General features: G+C 37.8%; 1 protein-coding gene across 1 annotated transcript in view; it reads right to left on the bottom strand.

The window, feature by feature from the left end:
• Positions 1 to 4,766: 4,766 nt before the first annotated feature.
• Positions 4,767 to 19,064, bottom strand: part of LOC101857146 (probable Bax inhibitor 1) — a 22,164-nt gene continuing 7,866 nt past the window's right edge. The window contains exons 2-9 of the mRNA XM_005108868.2: positions 18,183 to 18,291; positions 15,546 to 15,666; positions 14,664 to 14,712; positions 14,286 to 14,383; positions 12,724 to 12,803; positions 12,240 to 12,340; positions 11,405 to 11,474; positions 4,767 to 7,494 (exon numbers count right to left, since the gene is read on the bottom strand). Coding sequence (XP_005108925.1) covers positions 7,465 to 7,494; positions 11,405 to 11,474; positions 12,240 to 12,340; positions 12,724 to 12,803; positions 14,286 to 14,383; positions 14,664 to 14,712; positions 15,546 to 15,666; positions 18,183 to 18,291 — 658 coding nt within the window. The 3' untranslated portion in view covers positions 4,767 to 7,464. The remainder of the gene's footprint in view (positions 7,495 to 11,404; positions 11,475 to 12,239; positions 12,341 to 12,723; positions 12,804 to 14,285; positions 14,384 to 14,663; positions 14,713 to 15,545; positions 15,667 to 18,182; positions 18,292 to 19,064) is intronic.

Below are 19,064 nucleotides of genomic sequence, written 5' to 3'. Positions count from 1 at the left end.
AGAAATCTCCCAGAACTACAAATTGATATTAATAACCGTACCATTCGTTCAAAAAAGAAGTCTTAAAAATCTAGGGGTTCAGTTGGATTATGATATGTCTATGTCCTCCCAAATTATTAGCCAGCTCTGCAAAAGTATTTACTTTCAGCTTAAGAAAATTGGCAGTGTAAGAAATTATTTAACTAAAGCAGCAGTCAAGACACTTGTGACAACACCGATTTTTATCAAAGTTAGATTACTGTAATGCTATTTTGTCTGGTTTGACAGCCAAAAAACTATCAAAGTTACAAGTACTCCAAAATGAAGCAGCAAAATTGATAATGAAACAAAAGAAATCAGCGAATGTAACACCAATTCTGAAAGAACTACACTGGCTGCCAATTTAAAAAAAAGGATCAAATACAAAACTGCCGTTCTCTGTTTTAAATGTATAAATGATAGTGCACCCTTTTATCTTAAAACATTCCTGGAATTATATCATCCACATAGAGCCCTTAGATCAGCCTCTGATAATATAATTCTTAAAACTCCAAAACAAAATTACACAATTTTATTCTTTGGTCCCTAGGTATGGAACGAACTCCCATATAAAATAAGATCTGCCCCAACAATTTCCATTTTCAAAAATCAGCTGAAACATTTTGTATTCACAAAAGCATACCTGTCATAATGATGTACTGTGATATATTATATATGCATGTGTATGCCAGACTGAAGAAATAGCGAGTGAGAATGGGAGAGAGAAAGAGAGAAAGAAAGAGAGAGAGAGAAAGAGAGAGATAGATAGAGAGAAAAGAGAGACAGACAGAGAGAGAGAGAGGGGGGGGGGAAGAGAGAGAGAGAGAGAGAGAGAGAGAGAGAGAGAGAGAGAGGGAGGGAGAGAGAGAGAGAGAGAGAGAGAGAGAGAGAGAGCGAGAGAGAGAGAGAGAGAGAGAGAGAGAGAGAGAGAGAGAGAGAGAGAGAGAGAGAGAGAACGGACATGTTTTTCTATCTGTATAGAATGAATGCTTTAATGAATGTTTCTAGTTACTCACGTTTCACCTGTATTGTGACCGTTCTTGAAATTTTTATTGCATTGTATATTTTAGTGAACACATTTCCAACCTCACTGCGAGACTGTTTTTCTCATATAAATTTTTACACACATTTATATCATGTATAATACGTTGTTTTACGTACACGCATGTCAATTTATTTTTAAGATGTGATGTCTTTTTCGTTGTAATGCGCATTGAGCATTTAAAAATAATGGAAATGCGCAGCATATATGCTATTTATTATTATTATTATTATTATTACTATTATTATTATAATAGGCCTACTATTAAAATGATCTAAATAGAATCTGGTGGGGTTGAAATAATGAATTAACAAACTGGAGTTAACATGTTGTCCATGCACCAGTCTCAATCTGGTTCTGAAATTCAGATGTTAATTATTCAAAAGCCAAACGAGGCCTACATTCAACTAATTTGTTTATTTGGAATATTTCCATGCAGCCTGGCAATGTACGTGTCATTTACCCCACATTGACACCATTTAGTTTTGGATTATTTAGGAGGCGGGCTTCCGATCATTTCTGGCAGGGCCAAATCCATGCTGAAACTGAGAGGGTACAACATCCCAGGAAAAAAACTTGAAGTGTTCGTAAAAATCCTCCCCACTCGGGAATGAACTCGGTGCTCCTGCATGCTACAGCAAAGCACCGAATCAAGCAATACACCACAGACGCTGGAGAACCAAATGTCACACCTTCATAAATGACACAAATAGGAAAGCATGGATATTTCAATTTCACACCACAGCTGTAGTGCTCTCTCACTCTCAAGTCAGACTTCACTGAATGGGGGGGGGGGGGGGGGGGGGACAACTAATTTAATATCTTCTGTACTTCACAGAGTACTCAGTGTGAAATCAGTGGTAATAAAACATTCTTCGTGTCCTTCTGTTAAAAAGACAAATCAACCAAACAAACAAACGTGCAGCTGCATTTTGCCCTGTTTTGATATGAAAATCCCTAACTTTTAATAAATATGACAAGAAACTGAATAACACCGTGTGTCCTCTTTTGTGTCATTATTATGGTTGAGAATTCCTTTTTTAACTACATTACATGTATTATTTCCCTTGGTTTATCAGAACTTTCAGCCGGTTCTGCAGTGACCAATGGAAACCCTCGAATACATTTTTAAAAATAGCTTACATTATAGCACCGAAATATTATCTCTACAATTGAACCACAGGCCTCATTTTCTGATACTTAAAGCCTGCTGGATAAAGTGTAGCCTGTAGGAGACTGAGCAACTATGATCATATTTCACTTCTCTGTGCATGTTAAAATGATGTGAAAACGGAACTCGGTTAAAATCAAAAAGCGAAAAAAAAAGTAAGTTTATGAATAAAGAGAAGCACATCGACACAATAAAGGTCATTTAGTCTCTCTCTCTTTGTAAAGTGTTCTACGGCGCTCGCAACTGCATAAGGTCATATGAGCGCGCGGGACACACCTAATATTTTCAGTTGGTAGGAAATTTTGAATTTTGCCCGGTTGGCGGCCGAAGCCAACTCTTATCGATTTTAGACCACCCAGGGATCTTTAACGTGCGCAACTTGCACACGGGCCTTCCGAGACTTTTCGCCCTTGTCCGAGAAGGCTAGGTGTAGATCTTTCCTACCAGAAGATCAGTGGTGTGGCTGAAAGACAGCAGTAAGAAGAAGCGAAGGAGAAGCAGTAGAAAGGCTGCAGAAAGAATCAAGAGCCCAGAGGAAGGGGCAAAGGAGGTGAGGGGGTGGGGGCAGAAAGAGGAGACGAAAGCAGACGACAGAACATTGCTAGAGAGCAGAAAATGAGGTGAAAGGAGACAAATTTAGAGAAGAAAATGTTTCGGTCGCTACCCGGATTCGAACCCGGGACCTTTTGAATGAGAGGCCAACACCTTAATCTCTAGGCCACGAGAGCCCCCGATCATTTAGTGCAGGGAAGAAGCAAGACAAAAAGACAAAAATAACAGTGGGGGGGGGGGGGGGGAGAAAAGAAAGAAGTAGGACCTACCACTGTGGTACCCTCCAAGGATAAATCTTAGCTTTTTAGTTTTAGTAAGTGTTTTACGGCACTTGCAACACAATAAAGTCATAAAAGTGCCGAAGATTAGAGGTGTTAAAATACAAGAAAGTAACAAACACAAAAAAGAAGGAGGGGAGATAAGGACGATAGATGTTTGATAGGAAAGAAGAAGCAAACAACACCAGAGCACCTGCCAACCACCCATGGATAAATCTTAGAACTCTACAAACATAATTTGAATCAAAGCAAACCTCCACTTCATACAGGGCAATTGTTTCTGTTTGTACTGGGGGTCATACACTTCTGAGAAACATCAGAGTAGGGATGAAACTAGATCAAACCGAAAAATTTGTTTGTTTTTTAGTTTTAGCAGAGGTTTTACGGCGCTCGCAACTGCATAATGTCATATGAGCGATAGAAGATTAGAGGTGTTACAAGAGAGTGGGAAACATAAAAAAGAAGGGGAGATAAGGACGATAGATGTTTGATAGGAAAGTAGAAGCAAACCACACCAGAGCACCTGCCAACCACCCACTTTGTTCGTTTAAGTAAAGAGAAGCACATTGACTTGACACAAATGATGGTCATTTCCTTTGTGCAGGGGAAAAAGACAGACAGGCAGAAACAAGAAAGGGTACGTAAAAACTAAAAGAGTAGGACCTACCAGTTGCACCCTCTGACCACCCGCAAGTCAATAAAAAACGCGAGAAAAATATAAATCAATGTAATCTCATTGTTTTGGGGCGATCGCAACTGCATAAGATCATATGAGCGCGCGGGACACATTAAACATTTTCAGTTGGTAGGAAATTTTGAATTTTGCCCTGGTGGTGGCTGAAGCCTACTCATATCGATTTTAGACCACCAAGGGAGCTTTAACGTGCTTAACTTGCACACGGAATCTCCCAGATTTTTCGCCATTGTTCGAGAAGGTTAGGTGTAGATCTTTCCTACCAAAAGATCAGGGCTGGGGCTGAAAGACAGCTGTAAGAAGGAGTCAAGGAGTAGTTGTAGAAAGACTTCAGAAAGAGTCAGGCTGCCCAGAGGAAGGGGCAAAGGAGTTGAGGGGGTGGGGGCAGAAAGTGGAGACGAAAGCAGACGACAGAATATTGCCAGAGAGCAGGAAAGGAGGTGAAAGGAGACAACTTTAGAGAAGAACATTTTTTGGTGGCTACCCAGATTCGAACCCGGGACTTTTGAATCAGAGGCAAACACTTTAACCTCTGGGCCACAAGAGCCCCCAAAGGTATCTCTAGTCTAACGTGTGCAACTAGCTCACAGGACCTCCGAGATATTTCGCCGTTGTCCGAGAAGGCAAGAAGTGTAGATCTTTCCTACCAGAAGATCAGGAATGTGGCTGAAAGACAGCAGTAAGAAGGAGCCAAGGAGTAGCAGTAGAAAGGCTGCAGAAAGTGTCAGGAGTCCAGAGGAGGGGGCAAACGGGGTGATGGGGAGAAAGTGGAGACGAAAGCAGACGACAGAACATTGCTAGAGAGCAGGAAAGGAGGAGAAAGGAGGCAATTTAAGAGAAGAAAATTTTGCCGTTACTACTCGGATTCGAACTCAGGACCCTTGAATGAGAAGCGTACACCTAAACCTCTAGGCCACAAGAGCCCTAAAATAATCTCAGACGCAGGCACTATCCACATACTTTTATTAATCAGGCTCAGTTTTTCTTAAACAAAACTAAGCAAGAACACAGTTGAAAGTGACACTTCTTTATTCTGCAAAAAAGATATCTAAATTGTGAGTCAGAACTTTTGGATAGTTTTGAGTCACATTCTTATTTCAATACTTGCACAAGCCCTCCTTTTCTGGGTAAATGTTTCACTGAATTCGTGATTGGGAGTGAATTCATCATTGGGGAAGAAAAGGTCTTGAGAAAGAGGATAAAGTTAGTAACAATCAAAAGACGCCTCTTTAAGAAACAAAAGAAAAGACGAATTTATAAAGGAAACTTTTGTTCAAAGACAAAAGTATGAGAGAAAAAAAGTCTACAATACAGAGTTAAAAGTTATGCTTTATCTTGAATAACACCATGTTCTATTTAAAAAGTAGGTAACATATAAGGAAAAAAAAAAAAACCCAGCGTGACCTGAAGAACCTTGATGATATTATCTTCAAATCCGAATACCTTAACCACAGTGAGAAAAAATCGTTAGCAAAAAATCTAATTGTACTGGTAGAGTGCCTTGACAAAATCTTAAGCCATCTTAGTCATGAAAGTTTTCATGACTATCAGAGGCAAGTGACGTACTTTCAAAATTTCACCGAAGCTGTTTCAATTGATTCAAATAGAGCTCAACTTCACAAATTGTGTATTATGCTAACATATTTTCGAAACTTTCTGGCTGTCTCTTCAGAAGGCTAAATACTGATACTGATATTGATAACGAAAAAAAAGCAACTTTATCATAAACACAATGTCAAGTCAGTCATATTATAATTGACTTGAGGACACATAATACATAAATAGATTTAAAAATAGTCTGCTGCATACAAGAAACTAATAAATCACCTTAATAATTGTCTAGAAATATATCTTTTTCCTACAAAAGCAAAGCTAAAAGCGAAGTCATTTTAAAAAGTCCACATTTTTTAAAGAAAAGAGTGTAATGGAACAGCACTCCTTACATAACTTTTAGGCTCATCTGAAATCTTTGATCAGTTGACAGTGAACATTGCTTTTTTTTTCTTCCAAAGTCCAAATTTTCACCCAAACAGATGTCACAGGAAAACTAGGCAGAATATGAGTTCATCAGAAACCAGCATTATCAAAATTCATTTGCTCTTCTTGAAAAAAACAAACCCAACCAAATACACTACTTGGGACACAAAGTCTTTCCTTGGTTATAATTAACATCAGACATGCTCATATCTTGAAAAATAAAAAAGATATAAAAAATATATCCTAGTCCTATCTTTCCATGATATAGAATATTATTTAAACCAAATCTTGATTCTTCTTGTCTCAACACAAACATACAAATACTGGGTCCTATGCCACTGATGAATATTCAAGTTTTCTAACACAGTGTGAAGATCAGATGTGCTTCCAATCTCAAAGAAGGTTCTGTTCTTTTTTAACTTGCATTTAATATTAATTCTTAAGCCAAATTAATACACAACAGAAATTGATTCTGGGACCCTGGTAACACATATATATTTATAAGCATGTGCATAAACACAGAATGCAAAGACTGCTAGTTTAATTAAGCCAGCCTTAATATATACAAAAGTAAAGAACTACCGTTTGTAGAAGGCCTTTGACATGTACCGTACATGGATTTTCTGCCATAATGCCAAAAGTACTATAGGTCCGGAAACAACAAAAGTCCCCATACCTGTATGGTCTGACCTTAACGGAGAAAAGGCAACAGATATGACTCCAGTATAAGTAAAATGGTTTGAAGAAACTGAGAAAGCAAAGTGGCGAACAAAAGAATATTTTGTTCCAAACACCCCTTAGAATAAATAATGTTTCCTCTGCTCACTTCCTGAATCATCTTGATTAGAAAATAAAATCTGACGTGAAAAAAAATTCTACGATTATCATCATCACCACAAAGGATATAGAAAAGATCATACATAATACATATCTTTTTAATAAAGCACAACTGAAGTTAGGTAGTAAATTGACAAAGCAATGACACAAATATGTACACAACCGTTATCAACAAAACAAGAGAACAAAACTTTTCCTATAAATCATTACTACTGGATATCACGTTTCATGTGTAGATCAATTTTTTTTTCCAGCGTTTTTCTCTTTTTCTGAGCTTATTCAAACTGCCACGTTTTTGACGACAAAATACAACTCTGATGTTCCATCCCTTTTCTTCACAATATGGCCAATATGTAAACAAAACAAAATCACCATAATATCCTAGTTACATTTTGCAAAAGGGGTAAAAACTCGGGATCGTTCAAGTAATTTGACTGATGTTCTACCGACTGGGCAGTTTTTGCTCCTCTTCTAGTAACAAAAAGTGTACCCTGTCAAACTCGTACAAGTGATGAGAATATCTTAAACCGAGAAGATGCAAAGCAGTGTGCGCAGAAACTATCCTGGTACAAACTCAAACCACTGTTCGGAGGGGATGTAGTTCATGAAAACACAGGAGGAGAGAAAAAGACGAGCTCTACGTGGGACAGAGTTGAGTGCAGTATGAGTCGATTAAAAAAGAAAGGACAAAGACACCAAGACGAGAACAACGAGTGAACAGGCACAACAAAGTGCTGCTGACAACAAAACCGACGATGATGACAGCTATCAGGTGAAGAACATGGGGTGGGAGGGGGTCCCTTCTCACATCTCTTCTAAATGTGCACGGCACATGCCAAAAAAGGAGAAGAATGATGAGCTTGACAAACTCCTCTCCCCTTCACAGAGTAGCCGTTCAATCTCTCCTTCTCTTCTTGTTGTCTTCCTGAAAATACACAGTATAAGAAACTTTTAAGAAAGAGCCCAACATCACAATAATGGTAAATTATTTACGTAAAAAGAAGCACATCTACACAATATCATTCATTCAGCGCAGGGAAAGACCAAGACAGGCGAACAGAAACATCAGATAGACAGAATAGAAGTTGGACTTTACCAGTAGCATCCTCCAACAATCCACAAAAAATACAAATATGTGTTGAGAAAAGTAAAACCACCTAAAGAAGAGGCAAAAAGAAAAAGAGGACAAGCACATATAATACTAATAGACAAGCAGGAATCACACAGCAGATAAAGTGTAACACAAGTATGTGAGGCAGCATGGTGGAATCAGGCTCTCCTCAAAATAATCAAAGTGAAGAAACTGGTATTTTTCCGCAGATTTGAGAAATTTTATCGATTTTTTGGTTTTTGGCTCAACACATTTCATGCCTGTTAAAGAACTCATTTCTGTGTGGATTTGACTGAAAAACGTGGATTGAAGGCACAAAGAATGTTAATTTTCAGTTACCACGGACTCTTATGCTAAGGAAATAACTAACTTTTGGCAGCCTTTTTGTCACTAATTTTATCTCTGAAACCAGGTGACCCCAACCTCCTTCATTTGCAAATATCTCGACTTGTATTCAAGATAAATGGATATTTTTTTCATCCAAATAAAGACAAGTAAACAAGCTTTAAGACGATACCAATAACTCTACATGCCCAAATATTGACGAGAGCCTGATTCCACCACGTCGTGCCACAAATGTAACAAAGATAACATCCTGCCATGATAAAGCAACAAAATATTTGGGCAAAGATAACACAATTCTTAGGCAGGTGACTCAGCCTTTATTTTTAGTAGAAAAGATAAAAGGATACACATACAGGATCTGGGTTGTTGCTTAATACAACTTTTTCCCCAAACCTATGTGTGAATTAGCAAAGGTATTTGTGGCCTCGTGACAAAGTGTCACGAAATTAATTGCCACTGGAGGAAGAACCTGATCTCTTGAAAATAGAAATAGAACACAGTGCTGAATTCACATGGTCAGTAACTTCACCAGATGAAATGTCCTGACTCAACATCTTTATCCAACAGACCTATAAACACTCATTCTTGAATAAAGAGATGAAATAGGAGTCTGGAGAAAAGATAGTACTTATCTATCATATTGAAGGAAATATTCAGAATTGTACATGCAACAAATCATTACCCAAAATATACATATATATTGATGTCCCAGTTTTACTGTGTATGTGGCAAAAAGAAGTTAGACACTTCTTTTGTCTGAAATCAAGTTGTTCCCACTCACAATTGCATTTGGTGACACTATTACTATAACGAGTGAAAAGAATACTTAACACAGGATTTTCAGCAATACATGGTTAGTCATACAAAAATGATATATATTTCTTTAAAACATAATATGAACAGTAACTTGTAACTAAAAACCAGGGACCGGCATATTCACATTAGTAACCTGAGAGCAAAAGTAGCTACTGAGACCATAAACCATGATAAATATGTGTGAGCGTGAGAATGGAATATTCAAAGCAAGGGTTTCAATATGCGTGGGCAGAGAAATAAAAACCAAATGGGTATTCAAATAAAAACCAAATGCCCCCCCCCCCCCCCCCCCACCAAAATAGTAAATAGTATAATAATAAAAGAGGAGTCAACAGGAAAAACAGGAATAGTCACAAACTGCAAATCATGAGGGTATCAATTTTGAACGCATGTTGACTCAACTGTATTTCTGTTAACTGTTGGTTGATTATTGTAGTTAGATTTCCCATTCAACAAACATAACAATAAACCACCAGTCAAATAAATATGAAGTTATGAGCTCACAATCTTTTAAAATTGAAACCCTCACAATTTCTAGTTTGTGCCTTTGCCTATTTTCCCCCGTGGACTCCTCAAATGTAATAACCATAAGAACAGAGACAAAAGACTTTCAACTAATGTGTAATCAACATGGAACAGATGTCACAACTCTGGGTTTTTTTTAAGGGAAGTTGCAACACAATAGGAACACATACATAAGTGCTGAAGATTAGAGGTATTACAAGAGAGTAACAAACATAAAAAGGAGGAGAGATAAGGACGACAGAGATTTCATAGGAGAGAAGGAGCAAACCACACCAAAGCATGTGTCAACCATCAACGACATAAGCTAGTAGCACTACAGTACACAGACAGCTGACACAGATAAGCATAATGAGAAAGATAATAAAATTTCACAACAGATCAGGTTAAGCCTCTAGAAGCAGTTATTTCGTGACTGGGAAAATATTTCTGGAAAATTCTCTGCATTCGCTGAGATTACACTAACTACAAACTGTTTTGACCGTGTAATGTATTTCACTAAAATAGATTGAAAACTTTGCAAGCAGACAGTTGAACTCAAAATAAACCTTTGGGATGAATCAGTTTTATACGTAATTACTAAAATGACCGTGTACATATCTGATGAGCAAGCAAAAATGTTCACAATGCCTCTCTCCACTTGCCATGTGTCATCATGTTGACGCATACAATACAACATGAAACTATGACAAGGCCTGACCAATGGTATTTCATCTTATGCATTTCAACTTGATGCTTCGATGCTAAGTGTGTTACAAAAGACTAACCCCACTCGAGAAAGAATAATAAAACTAATGTGTCGCAACGAGGTGGAACCGGGCGCACGTCAATTTTTTGGCATATGGGGTTATTAATAAATATTGGTATCATCTTAAAGCTTGTTCATTTGTCTTGCATTTGATGAAAAAATACCCATCTCTCTTGATTACAAGTCGAGACACTTGCCATTGAAGGAGGTGGGGTCACCTAGTTTTAGAGGTAAAATTAGCGAGAAAATGGCTGTCAATGTTTGGATACTTCGATAGCTGGAGGGTACATGGAAACTGAACATTTACACTTTTGGTGCCTTTATTTTTGTTTTTTAATGTAAAGTGAAAACAGAAATGTGTTCTTAAAAGGATATAAAAGGTATCGAGCCAAAAAACCAAAAAAATGATAAAAACTGACAACCCGTCAGAAAGATGCCAGTTTCTTCAATTTTAATATTTTGGCGAGCGCCTGATTTTACAACACTGCCTCACTAATAATAATTGCATTTATATAGCATGGCAGCATGCAACCATACCCTACGCACTTTACCACTACTATTACCCCAACAGACCCTATAACACCCAAAAACATTCTTGGCTTAACGAGTAGCATACAGTGAAAGAATTAAATGGCCTAACATGAACAAACTGATGACAAGATCTTTCGTAATCTATAGCCAGGTACCCATTTCCACCTGGGTGTAGCTAGGAAAATTTTGTGTGCAGTCTCTTTCCAAACGACACAACTTTGAGCACCTGACAAGGTTCTTACCAATGACCTTTTGGTCACAAACTCGACAGCCAGACCACTAGACACAGTGGAACTGTTTGTTGCATGAATAGTCAGAATGAGACGCAAGCAACAGAAAATGACACCAACATACAACCCCCAATAAAGTGAAACATTTGTACTGACATCAGATTATAAATGGGTAAGCATTTTTATTAAAGAGAGGAATGATTGCCTTCTTCATGAAAACTGGACAAAAAAAATGTTGAGTCAACTTGACTGTTAGGGCAATTTCGTAGCTTCCTCAGCACAAAAAGATACTGGTACTCAAAATGAGCTGCTTTACTCAAGATTGAGTTTATGGGCTTTGGCGATAGACTGGGACTGCATGAAGCTTATCGTGGACATGATGTTGGTCAGAGAGATACTTAGTCACCTTCACAATCTGTAACAACCACACTTCCAACAAAAACCACACCCTCAAGCCAATTTACAACGACAAATGAATATGAGGAATCCACATCCATTAAAAAAAAAAAAAAAAGTTAAAAAACACACTCACTTTTTTGCTCAAGATAATCAGCAGAGCTCTGAAGATGTTCACAGCATCCAAGAAAAGATCCACAGAGTGCCTGAAACACAGTACAATAATAAAGTTTTGCAAATATGTCCGATTCTACTCTATTCATTATGATGTGGAAATGCATGAACACACAGAAATGTTCATAGACATAAATTTTATAGACCAGTAAACAGTCAACTTAATGATTAAAAGTCTGCTATTCATCTTTTAAATTGTTCACATCCTTAAATGCACAACAGATGCATACAGCAATGGATGCACATAGGAATATATGCAAATACGTTTAATGCGTTGCAAATTTTAAAATCATGAAAACGGAAAAACAGTGACGTCTGCTTATACCTGACATGATTCATCTAGCAACAGCGGTAACCAAACTAAAAGAAAATCCCCAATGTTATTTTTCTTCTTTTCGAGCAACCTCTCTAAACCAGAGAAAATCCAGTGATCTTCAGATTCCACTGTATTTGACAAAACTACGGATAAGTAAGTAGGTGATGTAAAGTATACATAAAAAGGCCAAAGTCATTGCTGTCACAATCAAACCACCAAAGTCAAAATTAAATTTTTTTTTCGATTTTTACAACCTCCCAAAGCTGTATCAAAATACACCTTCCAACAACACCATAATACAGTTTAATCCTATTGTCAAGACGTACAATTTTCTTGCACTTCATTATCCCTGATACAAAAAACTCAACAAAAAATTATTTTTTTGTCTCTAGTTTAAAAAAGCATGAATGAACTTATTAAAGTAGATTGCTTGCAACACCGGCAAAGAGTACTTTTGAGCGCACAAGTTCCAGCAACTCACCAGATGAAGTCGTCATCGCCCATGCGCCTCTTCTCCACAATGAGCTGAGTGTCGTACAAGACAAAGGCAGAGAAGATGAAAAGCACTCCGTAGATGTACACCTGGAAGGCAAGAGATACACATACAAATTGATGAATGACAAGTCAAATCAACCCTTGCCTGTTCAGGCAATCGTCCCCTTCTGCTTTCAAGTTATTCATATTAGCGATGTCCAAGTTCTGAAAAGCATTATTAATTGATACACTGCAAACGTAGAGAGCCTAAGAGTCTTTTCAAACTGGCACACAAAAAAATTATTCCGTAAATATGGTGCAATGAGTATTAAATTCTAATATTTATTAAAGAAGCCATTGAGCTCATGTGATCACACAGAAAAAACATTTCACCTTGTCTTAGAACAGCTTCAATACTATTGCTTCCATTTTTAAGCTAGAATGTAATTGAGGGAATTCTCTGCTGTAAATAAATCAAATCACAAACATACATCAAAGATGAGCTTGGATCCAAGGAAAATGTTCAGGAATATGGCAATGGAAAGCCACATCAAAGCAGACATGAGAAAACCTGAGGAGTGAAAGACAAAGAATGTTTAAAACATTGCAGACAACCAAAGAATTTGTGAAACAAAATCAGTATCTGTATGTTAAAGATTATGTATTCCAACACATAGAAGGCAACATCTTGTGACTAGGAAAAGAACCTCCTAATATAAAAGTGAAATTTGAAAACTTTTTTACACTTTAACTCACTTCAGACGGGTCACACAACAGTTGCGTGACCCCCGCCGTGACGCTCGCGACGGGTCTCACAAGCCCTGCGTGACCAACTTTGGAATTTTTTTTCCGCTCTACAAATCACGCACGGATCGCGAGACCCGCCTTGTACCCTTGTTTGGCCAAGCCTGAGCTACTTAGACTTCGTTTCGTATCTCTGGGGCCGGTAGTTTTTAAGTTATTGAAGGTGAAGGACAGTGACCCCAACTGGGGTTGAACAGACCGGAACTCGCGCTTTGTTTTTTTCTATACAGCTGATAGTAATCCGACAGTCGCGTCGTAGTAACGGTCGAAGAAGTCGCATGAACAAGAATCACACAATTTCGCCGTTTTCTATACTTCTGTGCGTTTTACTAGTTCTAGTGTCTGAGAATATGATGTGTCTAATAGTTAGGATCCTGGATATGTACCTGAACACGGCCCGAGTCGTAGTTCTAGGGCTAGATCTAGCACTAGTACCGGTGTTGTTTTTCGCGCAACGAAATCACAACGACGTGCCGTACATCTGTCTCATGTAATTCAGTGTATTGGTCTGAATCAATGCACAGACCAGCTTTTATATTTTCACCAAACACTCGCACATGTATACAAATCAAACCAGAACACTTTGAACTTTTATTTTTGTTGTTGCAGTGAATTTCATTCTACTTGTCACGTCTCTGGAAATTTTTCGGAAAATCAAATTCATGCCAATTTTTAAAAAATCATACAAATTAAAGTATTAGACTTAGACAACTTTAGTTTTTTGCATTAGATTAAGCTTGAATGTTACTTTACTGTGTCAAAAAATGATTACAATAGGGTAATTCTGAGAGTTGTGGTGATTTATCGAAATACCCCAAAAACACCAGTCTTCAACGCTTGTGACTGGTGAAAGGGCCCAGTCGCAAGTGAGTTAAGATATGTTCTAATTGTCAAAGATGAAGAAATTGTTCTTTCAGAGTAACAGTGCACAAGCTGTAATGCACAATAAAACAGCATTAGAAAAGATATAAACTTAATTTCACTCGCTGGAAATATTTATTGAACATTCTCATCTGGTTAAACAAACTGGAAACATCTTCATTCTATTAAAAAGAGGTTTCAAAATGGAAATTCTAGTAACTCATAACTTTACACACAGACATAGATGAAAGGGCAAGATTTAATAAACAAATACCATAAAGAAGTAGAACATTTACAAACAACAACTCCTAACTTAATTCAAACCACAAAAGAATACAAAATGACAATAAATGTCCTTTTGAGACAAACAACTGTCCCAGGTCCTTACCTCCCATATACAGGAACATTCTGTTGCGACTGAGCAGAGCTGCCATTGTGAAGCTGATGAAAATTACTGCAGTGCCTGCAAGCGCAGTGGTGACAATGCTGAAAACAATGAAAGAAAAGGAGTGAGTTGACAATCAATAGACAAATGCATTGCCTTCTACGCAAAAAGAAAAAAATTATATTGTTAATTCAAAATCCACTGAGCCTAGCTATTTACATGTAGAGGGACTTCCATCCTGTAAATGAATGAGATTAAATATCTAGATTTGTCCCTGCTCTCTCATAAAACCAAAAGAAAACCAATCTCAAGCTAATTAAATCAAGGTGTTTCAACTTTCAACTGATTTCCATCATTATTAAAGAAAATCAAAACACTCACGTTGGCTCAAGGCTGACCACCATTTGCAAAAGAGGACCCAAAGAGATACCTGTGAAGAGAAAAGGATTAAAATAGTGAAACCAAAGAACTTACTATTACGTCCTGGCACAAAATTTTCATTAGCCCCATTGTTTCAACCATGGGTGTACCTGTTCTCCAGATCCTAAAATATATTTTTCTATTCTCAAAATCTATCTACAAGACAGTCACTACAAGAATGCTGCAGAGTTCTAACACACTATATCACAACTGAAACAAAATAAGAAACAGCTGTAAAGGTTGCAAGCCATACACCGTAACCTGCCTAAAGAGACGTTTGAATATTATTCATAACAGACAGACAGAATCACACTTCTATACCACAGTATGAAACCATCCAATTTTCAGCCAGTAGCAAGAACTACCTCTTTCAGCCATTGACTCCTTCAATCACCGGAGAGCAGAGCATTCAACAGGGGACAATCTTTACACTACAGTAGTTTCTGATTTAGATGGAGATTGGATTTTCAAAACGGAGTGAACATTTAATTTGTCTCAACACCAAAGGGGTTTCCATTTCATACAGGCTCAACACATATCTCATAGGTGACTGAGCAACTCGACAGCAAGAGGCATCATGCCACTTGGAACAAAGTTGGCTTGCCATCATGGTCAATCCAAATACTTTGGGACCATGTCCTTTCAACGCTTTGTAGAAAATGATTGTGGTATAATCTGCTATATATGCCATGTAGACTGTCAAATCGTTGTACTCGTGCCCTTTTGGCTCTTTGTTGAAAATGGTTGGGGTAAAATCTTCTATTATATTTATATAGTATGCCCTGTAAATGGTTAAAAATGGTTGTACACATGTAATTCTAAAATCAGGCAACTGTCACTCACCACTACACAAGGCGAACCCTACAAAGATGGCCAATCTCTTGCTGACCTCTTCTTTGGCATGTCTGGTGGATGCAAGCCAACCCATCAGACCCAGAGAGGCAAGCATAGTCAAGAAGTGCCACTGAAGAAAGCAATCAAACAGAGGTCAAGTATAAGGAGGAGAAAAAAAAAGGGAGGGGGGGGGGGCGCGGGAAGTAAACCAACAAGTTTCTGCTCCTTACTACTGTGTCAAGTATGCTCTAGTTTAGAAATGTTTCTTGATGCTTCACAAACACCACTGTGGAAAGAAAAATAAAAAAACAACCAAAACCCACTGCACACAGCTCTGGTCAAGGCCTCCTCCTGGCCCTGAATTTCTAAAAGAGAGGAAGGCGTGTGAAAAGCAAATGGTAAAACTGTCAAAATAAAAATTCTATTCTTTTCGTAAATTCCCCAGATCAATTTGTATTTCAAAAAAATTGGCCGAGAAAAGTGGTAGTTAAGCCATCAACTTTCTTCACACATATAAGTAGCTAGAGCTTCTAAGCAAAAATCATTATATGGATCCTTACTTATTGTCAAAGAATAGCAGCTTAGATTCCAAAACCTAGGTGCAGGGATTTCAATAAAGTCTCATACTAGCATTTATTATAATCCTGCTACAATAGTAAAGTTTGTTCCCACTTGTGGCTCTCAGTGCCACACTTCCAAAAGTACAAGCTGGAAGAGCTCGCTGCTACCAAAACATAAGAAAACAATACAAAACTGAACTGAAACTTAATTTTAGAATTAAGTGAATTAAATGAAAAGGCAATCTCAAAAGTCTTGTACAATTTTTTTCTGGCAATGTGCATTTGAGCTTGATTCTTTTATAGCAATCAAAGCACAGAGGGCCAGGAACCCCCCCCCCCCAAAAAAAAAAAACCCACCAAAAAACAAAAACAAACCAACAACCAACAAACAAACAAAAAAAACCCAAAACAAAACAAAATTAAAAACAAACAACCCCTCCGAAAAAAAACCCATCAAACAATCCCCGAAACAGCAGTTGCATGCAAATAAAGTATTCATAAAAATTTGTTGTGGAAGCACAAAAGAAAGGAAATAAATCAAAATAACATAGTAGTGAACTTGGGTCTTTCAATGCAACTTTAGTTGAATTTTCAGCTAACAACTTTTTAAAGCAGTTCATGCATTATTCTAACACTAAATAATATACATTTCTTTAAATTTAAAAAATAAAATACCCCCCCCCCCCTCCCCCAAGAAATGCTACAAGATGGTATTTGGAATTTATTTCATAACATTGTGTTGTGTAATATTTTTGTGGTTCAGACAGACAGAGTTCACTTTCACTCCTACGTGTGATAATGTACTATCCCCATCTGTTCAGCTTTATTGCACATTGCACATAAAACGGGGTGTGGTCCCAAAGTGGAAAAAAGCTGAAAATACATGCAGTTACAAACACTGTGCACAGCCAGCTGTGACGTTTAAAATATATGTATAAAACTCTAGGGCCACCAGACTGCACAGTGTTGAACAGGTTTCACTTGCAGTGAGTAAAGGGGCTTGACTTTTTTAGAAAGTAAAATAAAAAATATCAGATCTTTTTATCATTCAAACAATCAACTTTTCAGCAGTGCTTCCAACAGCTGAAGCTGAAAAGTAAGGAAAATTCTGCAGGGGGTGTGGGGGCCATACAGGCCCCTGGCAGGGTCCAGGGACTGAATATACCCCAATTGTCCTCCACTTTCATGTTTGAATGTCGAACATCACAACCTTGGAACACCATTTATTTTTAATTTGAGTAGTTTTAGCATAAAAATTCCTTTCACCGCGGTCCTTATCTTGATCCCGTGCAGTAGAATCACCCCACTGACAATTTCTGAGTTCTCTAGATATGGACAAATTTGAAAAAAAAGTTGCTTTCTGATAGGGATTCTCTGTCTGAAATCACTAGTCAATTTACTTGATCAATGCACACATTTTCCAGCCGCGGACACAATCCGAAGATAGACAGAAAGAATAAATGAATGACAGAAGGGAGGAAATTGGTACAAAAAGTTCGCTAATAGCTAGCCCGAATTTTATTAATCTGTAGGTAAAAATGTTCCGCCGACCAACCCGCAATGAATGCATGGGGACCTAGCAGAATAATGGCCGCTGGTAGGAAATGCGCAATCTAGCAGGTTCCTATTAACTTATTGCTGAGAGAATAGCTGTAAATATCAACTTATACAAGGAAATACGAAGGTGAGTAAGGATCCTTTGCTAATGAATTTCAGTAGTCCTATGTGTCGCACTTTTTTACGGAAGGAAATGATAATGATGGAGGAGCAGGTACTGAACTGGCAGAACGTACGGATTTCCGTAAAAATATGGAAAATTGGAAGCACTAATCAACATTAACCACACGAATTTCATATGAAAATATTACAGTGAGAACAGCAGGCAATCAAACAGTGTTGTTAGCAAAAACAGTATGAATGAAGCAGTCTAAAGTAACACACTTCTACCTTCAATCGACAGCAGTGCTAATCGTACAGTTACAACAAACCTATATTTTTCCCCCCTGATAAATTCTAATAAAACTCAATTTCTTTACAAAGAGAACTGGGACAGACTCTCCTTGTAAAGGCTTCTAAAGCAACTCACCTCTCCTGCACCTGTGAAAGTGTGAACGTAGGCACCTGCTGCGGCTGCCAGCACACCAATTGACAGGGTGCTGTACACATTCTTCAAATGTGTCTGAACGGTGGATTCCCTGAACAAAAAAGAAAAAAGAAAAATGCAAAACCTTGATGACAGATATCAACTTACCGAGCCCTATATAAAAAGTGACACCCACTCCCAGCTTCCTTAGATTTGATTAAACACTTGAAGACAAATTTTCAAAAGTTATGAAGAGAATCTTGTACACTTCATGTGAATATTTCCTCAAACTGTACCCGCAACAGTAGAGTATTATAAGTAAAGCCCATACAAAGTGTCTATAGAACTTTCTTTAAACACAGATTTGAAACTAAAACAAAGCAAATAGATACTGGTAAATTTTTACTTTCACTCCCGCACACAGATACACTTCCTTGGGCATCAAACTGCAGTATTTTTTCCGGCAGATCATAGCCACTAAAACTGTCACACATATAAATTATTTTCAGGAATATTCCAACCAAACTGCAAAATATCAAATTGTGGGTTAAAACGGGGGGCTGTAACACCCCCCCCCCCCCCCGATTTATCGTTTACTTCAGGGGCAGCCCCTCTCTCCCGAAAACCTCCCAATTTGTCCAAAGTACGGAAAAGACTACTGTAATTAGGTTCAGTGTGATGTAGCTCGATTAAAAAACATCAAATATTTCAAAAACTATAAATTTGCGACGGAAATTAAGTCGATGTTTGTGTTCAGCACATTGATCAATATAGTAGAAAGTGTACACCTAGTAACTTTCATACATGTGCACGAGTCAGGAGGAAAAGTAAAATAATGCCTAAATATATATAAGACAGACAGAGAGAGAGAGAGAGGGAGGGGGG

The sequence above is a fragment of the Aplysia californica genome, unplaced genomic scaffold (genome assembly GCF_000002075.1).
Source record: "Aplysia californica isolate F4 #8 unplaced genomic scaffold, AplCal3.0 scaffold00729, whole genome shotgun sequence".
Lineage (NCBI taxonomy): Eukaryota > Metazoa > Mollusca > Gastropoda > Aplysiida > Aplysiidae > Aplysia > Aplysia californica.
Note: the sequence above shows the minus strand (reverse complement) of the source record. Positions and strands in the feature narration are given on the sequence as shown.